The sequence below is a fragment of the Anticarsia gemmatalis genome, chromosome 22 (assembly GCF_050436995.1).
Source record: "Anticarsia gemmatalis isolate Benzon Research Colony breed Stoneville strain chromosome 22, ilAntGemm2 primary, whole genome shotgun sequence".
Lineage (NCBI taxonomy): Eukaryota > Metazoa > Arthropoda > Insecta > Lepidoptera > Erebidae > Anticarsia > Anticarsia gemmatalis.
Genome location: NC_134766.1, coordinates 7,656,625 through 7,670,408, shown reverse-complemented (window position 1 = coordinate 7,670,408; position 13,784 = coordinate 7,656,625). Strand labels below are relative to the sequence as shown.

General features: G+C 34.4%; 1 protein-coding gene across 1 annotated transcript in view; it reads right to left on the bottom strand.

Moving 5' to 3' along the window:
- Positions 1-147: 147 nt before the first annotated feature.
- Swim (Secreted Wg-interacting molecule) overlaps positions 148-13,784 on the bottom strand; it is a 68,307-nt gene continuing 54,670 nt past the window's right edge. The window contains exons 4-9 of the mRNA XM_076129178.1: positions 11,544-11,716; positions 8,339-8,519; positions 4,593-4,727; positions 4,004-4,200; positions 2,428-2,567; positions 148-2,033 (exon numbers count right to left, since the gene is read on the bottom strand). Coding sequence (XP_075985293.1) covers positions 1,896-2,033; positions 2,428-2,567; positions 4,004-4,200; positions 4,593-4,727; positions 8,339-8,519; positions 11,544-11,716 — 964 coding nt within the window. The 3' untranslated portion in view covers positions 148-1,895. The remainder of the gene's footprint in view (positions 2,034-2,427; positions 2,568-4,003; positions 4,201-4,592; positions 4,728-8,338; positions 8,520-11,543; positions 11,717-13,784) is intronic.

The following is a 13,784-nucleotide window of genomic DNA, read 5'->3' as shown; positions in this document are numbered from 1 at the left end:
TTTAAGGCACCTTCTAATTAAACACCCTAAATTTGGGGATCCTTACTGTTTATTAACGAAGGACCAACACAGAGTCTACAGTCTTGACACACTGTCATCTGTTTAAGTCAATTGTCACAGGAAATGGCATAATAAAAGAGCTTTTAATATTAAATCTTTATTTACTTAAATTACAATAAATTGTAAATACTATTTAAAAATAAATATTACATTTTACTTGTATATAGCGATAACAATATTACATTAAAAGGCTTATGTAAGGCTATAGTCACAAATGCGACTTTACAGTGCTATTACAAACTTTAACATTGGTATATTGTGCCACTAAAATAGTATGACTCGTTAACAGATCACATAACCATACTCAAAACTATCGTGCAATATCGATATGAATACTTTGCGTACATCCCTATTGGCAGTTATATTTAGTTGCTATTGTCATTGCATTCTTTTTCTAAATCTAGAACTCTTGAACTTGGGCTTGGCCATGACACGACCGTATCTATAAATTCTAAATAAAGATGTAATAACTTACAAAGTTAAACATCACTATTTTTATTTAAGTCCTGCTATTGTTAAAAAAACTGTTATAATAACTGATACAGGTGTCGCCAAACAATTTAAACAAATTCGCTACATCATAATGAACAATTTTTAGGTACGCCTTGAAAGAATTGCAAAGCACGAAGGCTAAGGCTATAGCACTTCGATCGTCTGATTGGTAGAACAGTCAACTAAGAGTCCTTTACACTGGGCTTACGTTTAGTTAGCTGTCTAAAATGACTACTAGTGTTCAAGTTGATAGGCGACATCTATATACTTAACAATAAGCACTTGAATACACTTGAAAACATTCGTATATAGTTTTTTTGGTGCAGTGTTGTTACGCAAGTAAATACGAGAAATAAATCTAGATTAATATCTAAGTATAAGCATATTTGAGATGATCATTACTTAGATCTAAAGTTTAAATGTGCCTAAGACTAGGTTTTAAGTAACTTACTTTAAGTGTCCATATTTAACATGGCAGTAAAGATTCACAAAAAAATAACTACTGTACAATAAATACGATTATAAGAAAATAAAAGCATTTTTTTTAGTTTTTCTTTCTTTTTTATAAATTGGTAAGTTTAAGTCACATATTTAAGTGTGGGAACACTGGGTTGCGGGGATTGCCCCAGTTTTTGATAAGTACTTAGTACTAAGGATTATAATAAGTGTGTTTGTCAATGCTAAATAGTAAATAGTGAAGATTATTATCATATGTTGTGATAACGTGACTTATATCTTACTGATAAAGATTATAAACAAATAAAGATCGCAGCGACAAAAATGATTCAAGAAACATTTGAAGGATCCATTCGCTCTGGTCTTTATTTGTTTAAACCTTAATTTTATAGTAATATAAAATTGCAATTTGAATCTCTTATACACCTAGTCGGTCGGAGATCGTACACTAAATAATTTAATAAAATAATTATCGTGGGTATTAAAATACTCAATTTTGGTCAGCGTAGAAAGTACCTATCTAAAAAAATACTCTTACCCTATTTTACAAAACAAAAACAGGATAAAAGCATCTAAAACATTCCAAGTCTTTAAAATATTGTCGAAATTTTGACACAAAAGTTTATAAATTCTACAAACATCAATATTTTTACATACAAATGTTATTAATTACCGTCTGAAATATATTATATTTTTTTCAATTTCACTCCGAAATTTTACACATAGATGGCGCTAGTACAGTTTTTACTTCTCACCACTAGATGTCGCTACCAGTCTATAAGTCTACGCTAACCAAAATCCCTGGTACTGTTTAACAGAATCACACCTCTTATGGTATTGACCACTTTAGTGGTGACGCATAGAGGTGATACCAGGTAGGTTCTATGTTATTTACGCAGGTAAGCCTCTGTGACGTCACTGAGGACGGTCACTACAAAGTTCTCGATGCCCGACTCGTTGTTACCGCGGGCGATGCGGAAGTAGCCGTTCTCTCCCCATTCGGGACCCCAGCTGTTGGATACGATCTGTAAAGAAGAATTAATTATAGATATTGGTTTTATCGAAAAGCGTCTTCCAATTCTTTTCTTTTCATAGACGGTCTATTGTTTTTGGGCGAATATCATATATTTCATTTTATCCGATGCGACCTTAGTTTGTTCTTCACCACGAAATAATATACAGGCCTTCCATATTTCATCTAAATCGATAGAGCATTTTTGCCCATTTAACACAAAATGTACCACAAAAGCGTCAAAACATATGAGTAGGTAGATTTTTGTATGGAGATTGGTAAACTATTTCAAAGGTGACCACGTTTCATAAAACAGTGGTAAAAATTGTTATATTTGTGGAAGACCACTTCAAATGTGTTTACTTATAGCAATTTACTGGTAAAATGCTATTTAATTAATCTCTTACCCAGTATTTGTCGCCGTTCTCCTCTCCCCAGCCCACGACCCTCACGCTGTGGTATCCCTTGAACTCGTGGTTGCCGTACCTGGAGCGACGGTAGATACCATCGCGGTAGTGGAAGAAGTCCTGGTATACTGTCATCACGGCTGGAAAAAAAATATAAATAAGATATGCCGTAGAATGTCAAAATGGTTCGGGATGTCTCTAACGGTCAATGTCTTACAAACTAAGTATGTATATCAGTCCGATCATGTTATAATAGAGACATTTGGGCATGTGATCCTAAACTGCAGCCTTTACCAACTATTTCCCCATAGCTGCAGGTTGCAATATGCAGGGCAAAGTCCGGCCTATGTTTATTCCAAATTCCTATACCGTAAACCCATATCTCTACCGCTAGGTACCCTAACTTCTCTCCAACATTTCCAGTTAAACGTCGTACTGATGATCGTTGTTCGAACATGCTTTGATTTTGATTTCTTTATTTCATTTGATTGAAAACGTGGTGTGTTCAGTAATCAAAGCGCGATTATTAGATTTTTTGCAATATGTCGATATGTTCCTTTTGAAATAATAGCTGCCACAGGTATTTTTACAAAATACTTGAGGTCGGTATAATTTTATGAATATGTCAATTCATATGACTTAGTCAAAATAATAATTAAAAAAAAAAAAAAAAAAAAAAAGCATTTCTGTTACAAGTACAAGGGGAAGAGAATACACGATGAACATATTAACATTTATTTAACCGATTTGTAATAAGAAACACACAAAATATCACTTAATATCTGCTTATGTTAAATTACTCTTTGACTTGAGTCCCTGGAATATATATACCTAATTTTGGAAGCAGTAGATACAAAAAAATACTACTTCAGTTTGTATGCTAAGTATTCTCATGTACTTGATCTCAAAACCATAACAGCTTGTAAATATCTTGATCTCTGTGTACCATCAGATTTGTTATCAAAGCGAAGGCACAATGTATTTGTAAACAGGCTCAGATAACCACAAGGTTGTGATAAAAATTGTTGAAATCACTCGCTAGCTACTACAGATTTTATAAGATAATGGAATAGTTTTGAAGAGTAGCACCATTGATTAAATAATGTTACATACATAATATGAGCAGTTTTGCCATTCACAATGTTAGTCCCATGTAGAATGGGGCGAGCTTATTGCCATTTACCAGGTACGTTACTAAATTAAAAAATACCAGTACTTTGCCTATTCGGGGAAACGAATCTGAGACCTCATGAACAGCAGTCGGAGCACTACCGACCGTGCCACAGAGGCAGTCATCGTACATAGTACCATTTTTTTACCCATGTCCAATGTCCAATATCCTCCCGTACGAGGGAGTTAGGCCCTGAGCCCACCACGATGCCCACGTTGGGGTTGGGGACTTTGAATGTCCTCAAGAAATATGTTAAAAAACTGTTAGGCATATGTTTAGTCACGATATTTTACTTTCACCGTTAGAGCGAGTGAATTATTTTATCATAAAAATATTAAGTACCTTAAAAAAATTAAAATATCTTCAATGTAAGCTGAAAATTTACCTAAAAGTTTGAGTACATACCTTGAACAGGTCCAGACTGCATGATATCATACATGATGTCCTTCTCCTTGGTGAGGCGTCCGGGAGGTCCGACCTTGTACCGGTCAGTGCGTTGAGGCACCACAGGCTTGCAGCCGGTGTCGATCAGGTTGCCACGGGGTTTGAAGGGACAGCGGGTGAGCTGCGCCTTGTACGGGAAACAGGATTCGTCTACTAAACTGTAAGAGAAATTGCTTCATTAGAAAAATGTCCTTTCCGCTGATGTTCTGCTATTGCGGCCAATTTAATCGATGCCGGTCAACTGCAGGACATGTACATGTACAACTTGCGAGTGTTTTAAATCGTTAGTTGTTTAAAGTGAAAGGTCAGGTGCAGATCCGACGGCTTTAAATTTGACTTAAAAATCTTAACAGAAAACCCGGGCTTCAAAACCGGGGTCTTGTGATCAGCACTACCGTGGATCAAAGGGGCAGTTAATTATGACGTTAATGTTATTTTCATTTTCATTAATTTTTAGTTTTTATCGTCTAGCTACTGGGCAAAAGCCTGGTCCCAATTATAATATAATCAAATATAGTTCTTAAATCTCTCAGACATAAAGGTCACTTACCCACGGTTCTTCGCGTAGATCCAAGCGTTATCAATGTGCCCTCCCTTGCAGCCCTGCTGGCCCTTCACGTTACAAGACAAGAGAGTTTGAGGACTCAGGATCACCTTCTCAGCACCGTTGGATTGGATGGCAAATCTATGGACAAAAAGAAACAGGTTGTTTGATCACAATATAATTTTTACAAAAAAAGACCGACTTTAGAGCAAAATTTCACTAGTAGCATTTCGATAATATAACCATTATAAACGTAATAGAATCCAAAATGACGCATTTTAAAATATATCTTAAAAGCGATTTTTTGGATCTGGATCAATTATAATAACATAACACCACATAATATTATTATAAAACACCCATTAAACAAAAAATAACCATCAAAATCGGTCCATCCAATAAAAGGTTATGAGGCAACACCACCCAAAAAATATATATTTATAAACCAATTGAGAACCTTCTTATATTTTGAAGTCTATTAAATTAGGTTAATAGGAACAGGCAGAACCTCATAGTCCTTTGCTACCTACTTTTTAGGTGAATAGCGATACGTTCACGAACTTAAATATTTTTTATTTCAACTTCAAAACAGTGAACCCAAACCTCATTTGGGATTCGAACCTACCTACGTCGTGGAACAAAAAGAAAGATAGGGAAATTCCCGTAGCAGAGTATGTATTAACATTACGCAACTTTTGATGGGAAGTCCGAAGCTGTTGAAATGATTCATATTTTGACGCGACCCGTTCGTTTTAGTAAGTAATTCACTTTGGACTTAAAGAAGCATTTCTTAGAAAATACACTTATTGCGTTTTTCTTTTGGGTTTCTTAAACAAAGGACTGTCAACACACTTGAGAAAACAATGGCGTTTGAAATTCAAATGACATAAGTTTTAACATTTTGTAAATGAGTTACTACTAAGAACTATCAATATTGGTACTGACTTTGAATTTAAAAATGGTGAAGATATCCAAATTTTGTCTCTTGTAACATTTCAGGTCAGCCCAAAAACGTGCAAAAATTATATTGGGTCAGTTTACATTATAAAATGAACGTCTTCTCTCTAATATTGCACAATAGAATTACCAGAAACTTATTAAAATTGTGCAATACGTCATATTGCGTAATATATTTGATTGTGTAGGGGCGACCTAAGAATAACTTTATGTTATCAAAGTCAAGATTCAAGACATTCATAAATTTTAACCAAATTCTATATTAAATTATTTAAATAAAAAAAATATACCAGTATGCCAAAGAAAAACAACTAAATATTTAAAAAATATGTAGGCAAGTTTTTAAAAAATAAGCATCTTTTTAGCATATCAACGAAACTTTCTTATAACAAGAAAACTAATAAAACAAAACAATAAAATTATCTACAAACATAACTCAATACAAAAATCTAGCATAACAAAAGCGGTCCCAGCGCGCAACCTTGCACGACCCTATAATTCCTTGACTACCTGAAGTAGCGCAAGAGAGGCTGTTGTGTGAAGGGCTCTTAGTTTATTTTTAGCGTCGCGTCTCAGGTTTGCATAAACAAGAAAAAGAATCGGGTATCATTCGTCGTAGTGGCTACATTCCGTGCTTTGTTCTTATTGTTTATTGTGCGAGTCATTTAAAAGCTTTTGACTGTTCAACTCTTATATTTATATTGTTTACTTACTATATTATTTGTTTTGAACGAGCTTGAATTTTGACTTCAGCGGTTAGGTTTTTTTCATAAACTTAATTCAAACTGGCCTATTAATAAAAGCTGAGTAAGTTGTGATTAGCTATAGTGTTTATTGTTACTTTTATAAATTTGTGAAACGGTATATGAGTGAAAAACACAATACTCTGTATAAGTAATCAGAGCGTTTTAATAGTCAGACGGTTAGTGTTTGTGTATGTGCACATAGACCGTGTTTGATATATCTATTAGTTACTTTAAATTTCGGTATTAGGTTTGTTTTAATATTAAACCGCGAAAACAATTGGAGTAAAATGTGGTTATTACTTTTATTATGAGAAGAAAGAGCAAGACCTATGTTTTAAACAAGTCTTAGGCAGTTTAATTACTGATGGGTAACTGCTGGATAAGCTATTTGAGAGATATGGTGAAGAACATTCAGTCACTATTCTCCTGGATAAACTAATTGACACATATTCGGAAGTTTGAACACAGTGTCATCATCACAGCTTTTTAACCTTTTAGCCTATGCCTATCATGAAACAAATAATTATCATGCACTCGTAAATGACCATTTTAATTAGCGAGTTGAGGTGTTATAAGTATATGTGACGAGCCGTAGGTGCTTGGCCTTTGTTAAGTCATGTTATGTCAATACGTATAGACGCGAAGAATTTTACTAACCGATTTCAAATGGAGTTATTTCAAATATTTCGGTAACATGATTTTATACCAGTTTTAAATAACCTTTTGGTTAAAAAGTAACCTATGTGTTAATCTAGGTTATCTGTGCCAAACATCAAATCTGTTCAGTTAGTTATTAATATTAATACAAAAACTTCGCACAATGTATTTGAAATGGTCATATATTTAGCATACTATAGTAGGGCCGCTGAGTTATTATCGATTTGACACATGACAAATTGACAATACTAGTGAAGTGACTGAACCAGTAACCCTAATTTCATTTTGGAACAGTTTGTTTTTAAATATTCTAGTATAGAGTGTAATTATATAAAATCAAAAGCAATAATAGTTAAAGACACAAGTTCTTCATTAGGTGGAGTATCCTTGATGAAATAAAATAAATATCCATATTATCCATATCCCTTATTACTATATTACATCAATATTCCTTGAAATAAAAATCATACCTAATCCAATGAATTCGGACCGAATACTATTAAGCACATCACTATGAAAACTAGACGCACGAATCCGCACGATGTAACTTTATACAAGCGCGCCAAAGAACAAAAAATAAATGTTTTCATATTATTTACAAACTATTTTAAGTTATGAGACAGTGTTTATTGGAAAATAACTTAATTCTGATATTTTGACATAACGTTTTATATTAAAGAGGTATTCTAAATCATTCGACAAATGTGTCGCTCGTGCAAGGTTATATCGATTAATTTAAAGAATATTCTGTCAAATCGGTAATTACTCAGCGGCCGTACTATAGATACTTTTTACTCCGTGTAATCTATTCATGCGGACGAAGTTGCGAGCAGAAGCTAGCAAAGTTTCACTTTTAACTTGTATAATGTGTAAACAAAACCCAAGGTTTTACCCATCCCAGATATTTACCTAAAAAGCTCATCAGTATTCCCGGAAGGGCGAGCAACGTAGCAATTATTTTGGTTTTCTTTTAAATACTCTCATTTAAAGTCTTCGCGGCATTTCCTTATGTCAGTCATGTTTTAAAGACTACTCGGGTTTTCCAAACATCGATTACTAAGAGAGAGGTATTAAAGATATTTGTATTCACTGTACGTTTATTGACGCACAATCTCCGGGCATTGCGTGTTCGCAAATAAAAATGATACAATTAATGTTGTGTAATGATAAAGGGCCTTAGAGATTACAAATAACTGTCAGATATTTTATCTGATGGATCTTATCCGTATACTTATCCAGTGGTAAATCTGTTCCTTAAGCCTTTATGTAAACATAATTTTTTTTTTAATGAAATAACTGCCACATGAATTGCTCCTGCGTCGCGAAGAATGGCTGCCTCCTCCATTCTTTCTCTAAAAAGTCACTTTTATCTTGCATCTCCCTCCAACTTACCTGTCAGAAACGATGGTAGAAAGAGACACGGCCCAGTCAGAGCCGCACCAGCCTTGGTCTACCACAGGAGAGATGTAGTTGGGCCAGCGGGTCCTGGCGTCGAACTCCCTCGGGTAGGGGATCTCTTTGTCGTAGTTGATGGGGCCCAGGCGGGAGGTCTCGCGGCTCAGCTTCAATGTTCCTGGAAGAAGAAGGAATAGTTAAAGGACCATGTGACTCTTTAAATTTATATAACTAAAAATGAATCACCGAAATGTCTGTAAACGCATAACTTTACTATTGAACAACTCAACCAAGTTGTGTAATATTTTTTTGGGACAAGGTTGATATGGGATCGACGGGATTAAAAATTCCTATGGGAATTAAATCATAGGGATAAAATTGAACTATACCCGGGCTTGGTCGGACCAGTCCGCTGGTGCTGTTATAATTATGATAGACATACATATTATCTAACTTAATATACTCAAAGGTGTAGGCAAAAGTGTATAATTAACACCCATGTTTCTAAATAAATAGAATGCTGATTACGAGGTCTCGGGTCCGATTCCCGCGTTGGGCAAAAAGTACGGTAATTGGTATTAGTATGTTCCTGAATACCTACTAGCCCATAGTAACGTGCTCGAATGACTCGTCCCCTATAACATAAGACCACCACAGCATTTCCATACATACATCTACACTTATGACTTACAACTTACTCTTATTGTTACGTTATTATTTTCGTAAAAGTGCACTTCTCGCCATCAAACGTCAAAGTTTGGTGAGTTTACTCTCTTTTCTCTTTCTTTCTTTTTCTCTTTTTTTTTTGGCAACTCCCGCACTAAGAATTGCTCTTGTGTCGCGGGGACTTTTACAAACATACAAGCAACGGACACAAAGCACAACCAGATTGAAACAAATATTTGTGGATCGCACAAATAATTGTCCCGTGTGGGAATCGAACCCTGACCTAAACCACTGCGCCACGGAGGCATCAATACTTGCAATGAACACTAATTATAATGTTTATTTGTACAAAATAAATAAAATAAATACTTAAAACTATAACAACTGTGATATCATAATAAAGCCATCAGTCCTTTACAAGAATAGAAAATATTTCTTAAGAATTTCAACCAACTAAATTGGTCATCGTGACCGACTTTCCCGTATTCAATGCACTTCATTCGTCAATTTAACCGCAGACATAACTTCTATTACCTTAGCAATAAGGTTGAAAATTACACTAATAAATCAGTTTAATTTACATACATTGCTGAATAGATTTATATGATGCGTTTATGAGAGATAAATTATTTATTTGGTTATTTAATGTGATGTGCATTTTAAGTGCTTTATGAGGTCGTTATAATAAATACCTTTTTGATTATTTGTTTATCTTCTTATTTTGTGGGTAAATGTAGTTAATTACAAACTTGTGATTCTTTTAAAGAATTAATTAATGATGAGAAAAGACAATATGGTATTGGACTTTAGCAAACAGACAGGCGAGGGAACTAGATACAATATTTTTTTAAGTCTCCAAATAATTATATTTTTGTCCCCTTCGAAGTAGGAATCAAACCTCGGGTAGTAACCATTATTTTAATTTCGAAATTAATAACCCGGGTAATAACCAGTTCAATTAATGTAGTTCTTCTCACTGTACTATGGTGCCCGATCTACGTAAAAAGAAAAGTTACGTTAAAAAGTAGAAAACATTTTAATTCATATATTATATTTCAACAATATACTAATGGATATGGACTTAAATAAGTCACGAATTTTAACTTATAATATAAATCATTATGTCAAACTAAATAGTAATAAAGATAATATTTATGTAACGTCTATAAAAGGGAACGATTTGCATGTTTTAAGATGGCGCCTCGGTGTGACCTTAGTTCATTGGTATTTTCGAGCTTATTCATATTAAATCACATAAATAACCGTTAAATTGTATTGGAGATTAAGAATAATGGAATAATTTAGTAAATAGTTACGTCAACTAAGAACCTTATATCTTACTAGCTGACCCGCGCAACTTCGCTTGCACATAAGAGAGAATTGGTCAAATTTTTCCCCGTTTTTGTAACATTTTTTACTGGTACTCTGCTCCTATTGGTCGTAGCGTGATGATATGTAGCCTATAGCCTTCCTCAATAAATGGGCTATCTAACACTTATTCGAGATTTGGGTAAATATTTGTTTTTCCTTTAACTTCAGTGGCAGAACTTAGAATACAAGCAATCGTTGCCAGAGAATTATGAAAAATCTGTCTTTCTTATGTGTAATGTTACGAAACCTTTATATTATGTTTATGAGTGAATCATATCTATACTAATATTATAAAGCTGAAGAGTTTGTTTGTTTGAACGCGCTAATCTCAAGAACTACTGGTCCGATTTGAAAAATTATTTTAGTGTTGGATAGTAAATTTATCGAGGAAGGCTTTAGGCTACATATCATCACGCTACGACCAATAGGGGCAGAGTACCAGTGCAAAATGTTACAAAAACGGGGAAAATTTTGTGACGCAAGCGAAGTTGCGCGGGTCAGCTAGTCGTAGTATATATCAGTACGAAAGTGGTACAATCTAGATCATTTCTATTCAGCCTAGGTGAAAGTGCATCTAACAATGAGATCTAGAATACAGCCTGAGGCTTTAGTCTCAGGACAATCGACGCGTTTGAATGGTAAAAGTTGCAAGTAGATGGTTTGAATGGTGTAGTGTGTCCATGTTTTGCTTGTGTTCTACTTGATTAAGAAATATATAAATAGTGATTTAAAAATCCCTCGAAATGTTTTCTTATATTTTTGGCTCAGTACACAGTTTTTTGAATAAATATGGTTTTCCAGCTACGCTAATATTTAGTTGCACAAAATGTTTTTTACTATAGTTCGACAGAAGAAGGCCTTGGCATGCACGATTTATAATGATCACAAATAATGATAATGAATATTTCCAAAATAAAGTTAGTAAAGTCTGCCCAGTGCCCAGTCATTCTATGAAGCCAAAATCTAATATGCTTTATTTCATAAACTTTTAACAAGTATTAGAAATCATCATAGTACTTTTTATCTACCACCGTTTCGGAAAAGCTGTTACTCGTGAGAAGAAACGACAAGAAACTCACGGACGGAACTCACTCACTCGGCTTGAAATCCTTGTGCAACGACGTTTCAAGCTAGCTAATAAAATAGTCTTATTCTTTCCACTTACCAAGTTTATAAATAAGTCCATCAGTGAGCTTCTTGCCGTAGAACTGCGTGTAGTTGTATGCTCTCCATCCGAGGCGAGGGTCCTGGTTGACGCGGCTGATGACCTCACCATCAATGATGCAAGCCTCCTGGCTGCAGCTCCAGCGAGTGATGCCGTCTTCGAGGACACATTCACTGTGGAAGAAGATTTATTTGTTAGGTGGAGATAAAAAGAAAATATTATTTTGCGTTCTCACAATTCTTGAATTAAGATTTGATATTTTGTCGTAGGAAATTTATGGAAACTTATATACAACAACACGAAGTTCGGTTATATAGATTGATCTGTTATTTTTCATAGTTTCACTCAATTCTCGCTCTGAGGTCTTGTGTCATAGGGATTTAGGAAGTGCACGTAATAACAGTCCGCAATTTATTCAACGTGATAGGTAAAAATTAGCAGTTTTAATTTTGTGTATTATCGCCTGACATTGAAATAGTAGTAAGTTAACCATACATTTGGTAGTTTAAGTTCACAACGAATGTCTAGTTGGTGAATCTGGCATAATAAGACATAGTAACCAAAAACAAAATTCAAAACTTTCATTTTGGAAGTCCTATTAAATTCTTAAAAAGCTTTATCACCTCTGACAAAATGTATTAAGTTAAGTTTAAATAAGTTTTTAAATAAGAGCAAGCCATATTCTTAATTTTCAAAAAGCTCATTAACCTAAACAAAACAATCTAGCAGCTGAATGATGAATGACTTGGAGAAGACCTTCAATGTACTATAAAGTAAATCATAAGATGTAGTGTAGCGTCATTCAATACATTGCCTCGATGTCATGAGATACGGCCTGAAGACGAGGCCGGCTAGATTATGACGATATATTGTTTTGTAGGCGTTTGTTTATCAATGTGCTGTAGGGAGATTAGGAATTTAGAAGTTTGATAATCTTACAAATTAATGATAAAGTAGATGGTCGGCCAGATGGTACGAACGACTGAAGGGACTAGAAATCTAAGCCTTTGCCCAGCTGTGTCCCAGATCTGAGTAATGAAAAAAGATTTAAATATATAAAATTTTATGCTTTTGATTTTAATATATTTAAATTTCGTATAAAACAGGCGGCGTCGGATGAGTATGCCTCATATTATAGTTCCATGTGTCGAAAAATGGCGTATATTATCTTAATATTGCTGTCGAAATGTTTCAGCCAAATACCCAAACATAAAAAACCTCATCTTGTTCAAATTGTGGCATAATCTACATGAACATTAAAATCTTTAATTTAATTATAAAAAAAATAAGGAAATAGGGTTTCAGAATGTTTTGTTTTGAAAACATAAGTTCAATAATATTACTATTAGTTCTTGTTTTAATATACTTCTCATTTGTAAACTTCAGTAAACCACTAGTTTCTAAACATCCAGCGACACTTATTTATATGCCTATTATTGACACAGCTCTTGCGAACTCCGAATACGGCGATAATTGAAGAATGATCAATGATTCAGTGGTATGTGTTCATTGATATCATTGTTCTTCAATTTATTAATGGTCTCTCAAGGTGTGAAAAAGACGTAATACATCTTATTTTATATCTCATATTTGCATTCAATTAATGTACTTAGGTATTATATCGCACTTTGAATTAGACTATATAGACTACTTTTTAAGAAAATAGCCTTCAGCCCGCGACTTCTTTCAAGTGAAAGATTTCAAAACGTAATATGTATCCTATATGTTAATCTAGGTTATCTTTATTTACTGTTTTATCGTATGGTTAGTGGTCAACCTAGTGTCAAAGTTGTTCAGACCGCCCGAAGACCTTTGACGTGATTTAACGACTGTTATCTTAATTGACAACAACCGGGACTGACTGCTACGTGCCCTCCGAAGCACGGAGACGTCGAGTTCAAATACATTCGTCGCTAATCTATAAAAGACCGCGCCAAGGTTTTGCTTAACCCTCCAAAAAAATAAATGAATATAACGTTTTTGTTTTTTCATAACTTTTAAACTCTCGCGTTGCATGTTTAATGTATAATAGAATACGGGAATTAACTGGACTGGTCAGCCTGGGACCACGGCGAGTGCAACTTGCGCCGAAACGTTAGGCATTTTAAGGTAAAATGCGTGTTCGCGTTTTTGTTTCTTGCTATCAATTTCATATGGTCTTAATTAATGTCTACTAACAATTGATGGACCGGCCTATGATTTCTGATAGCCTAAAGTCTTGTTCGCTTCCTTTAATCGACA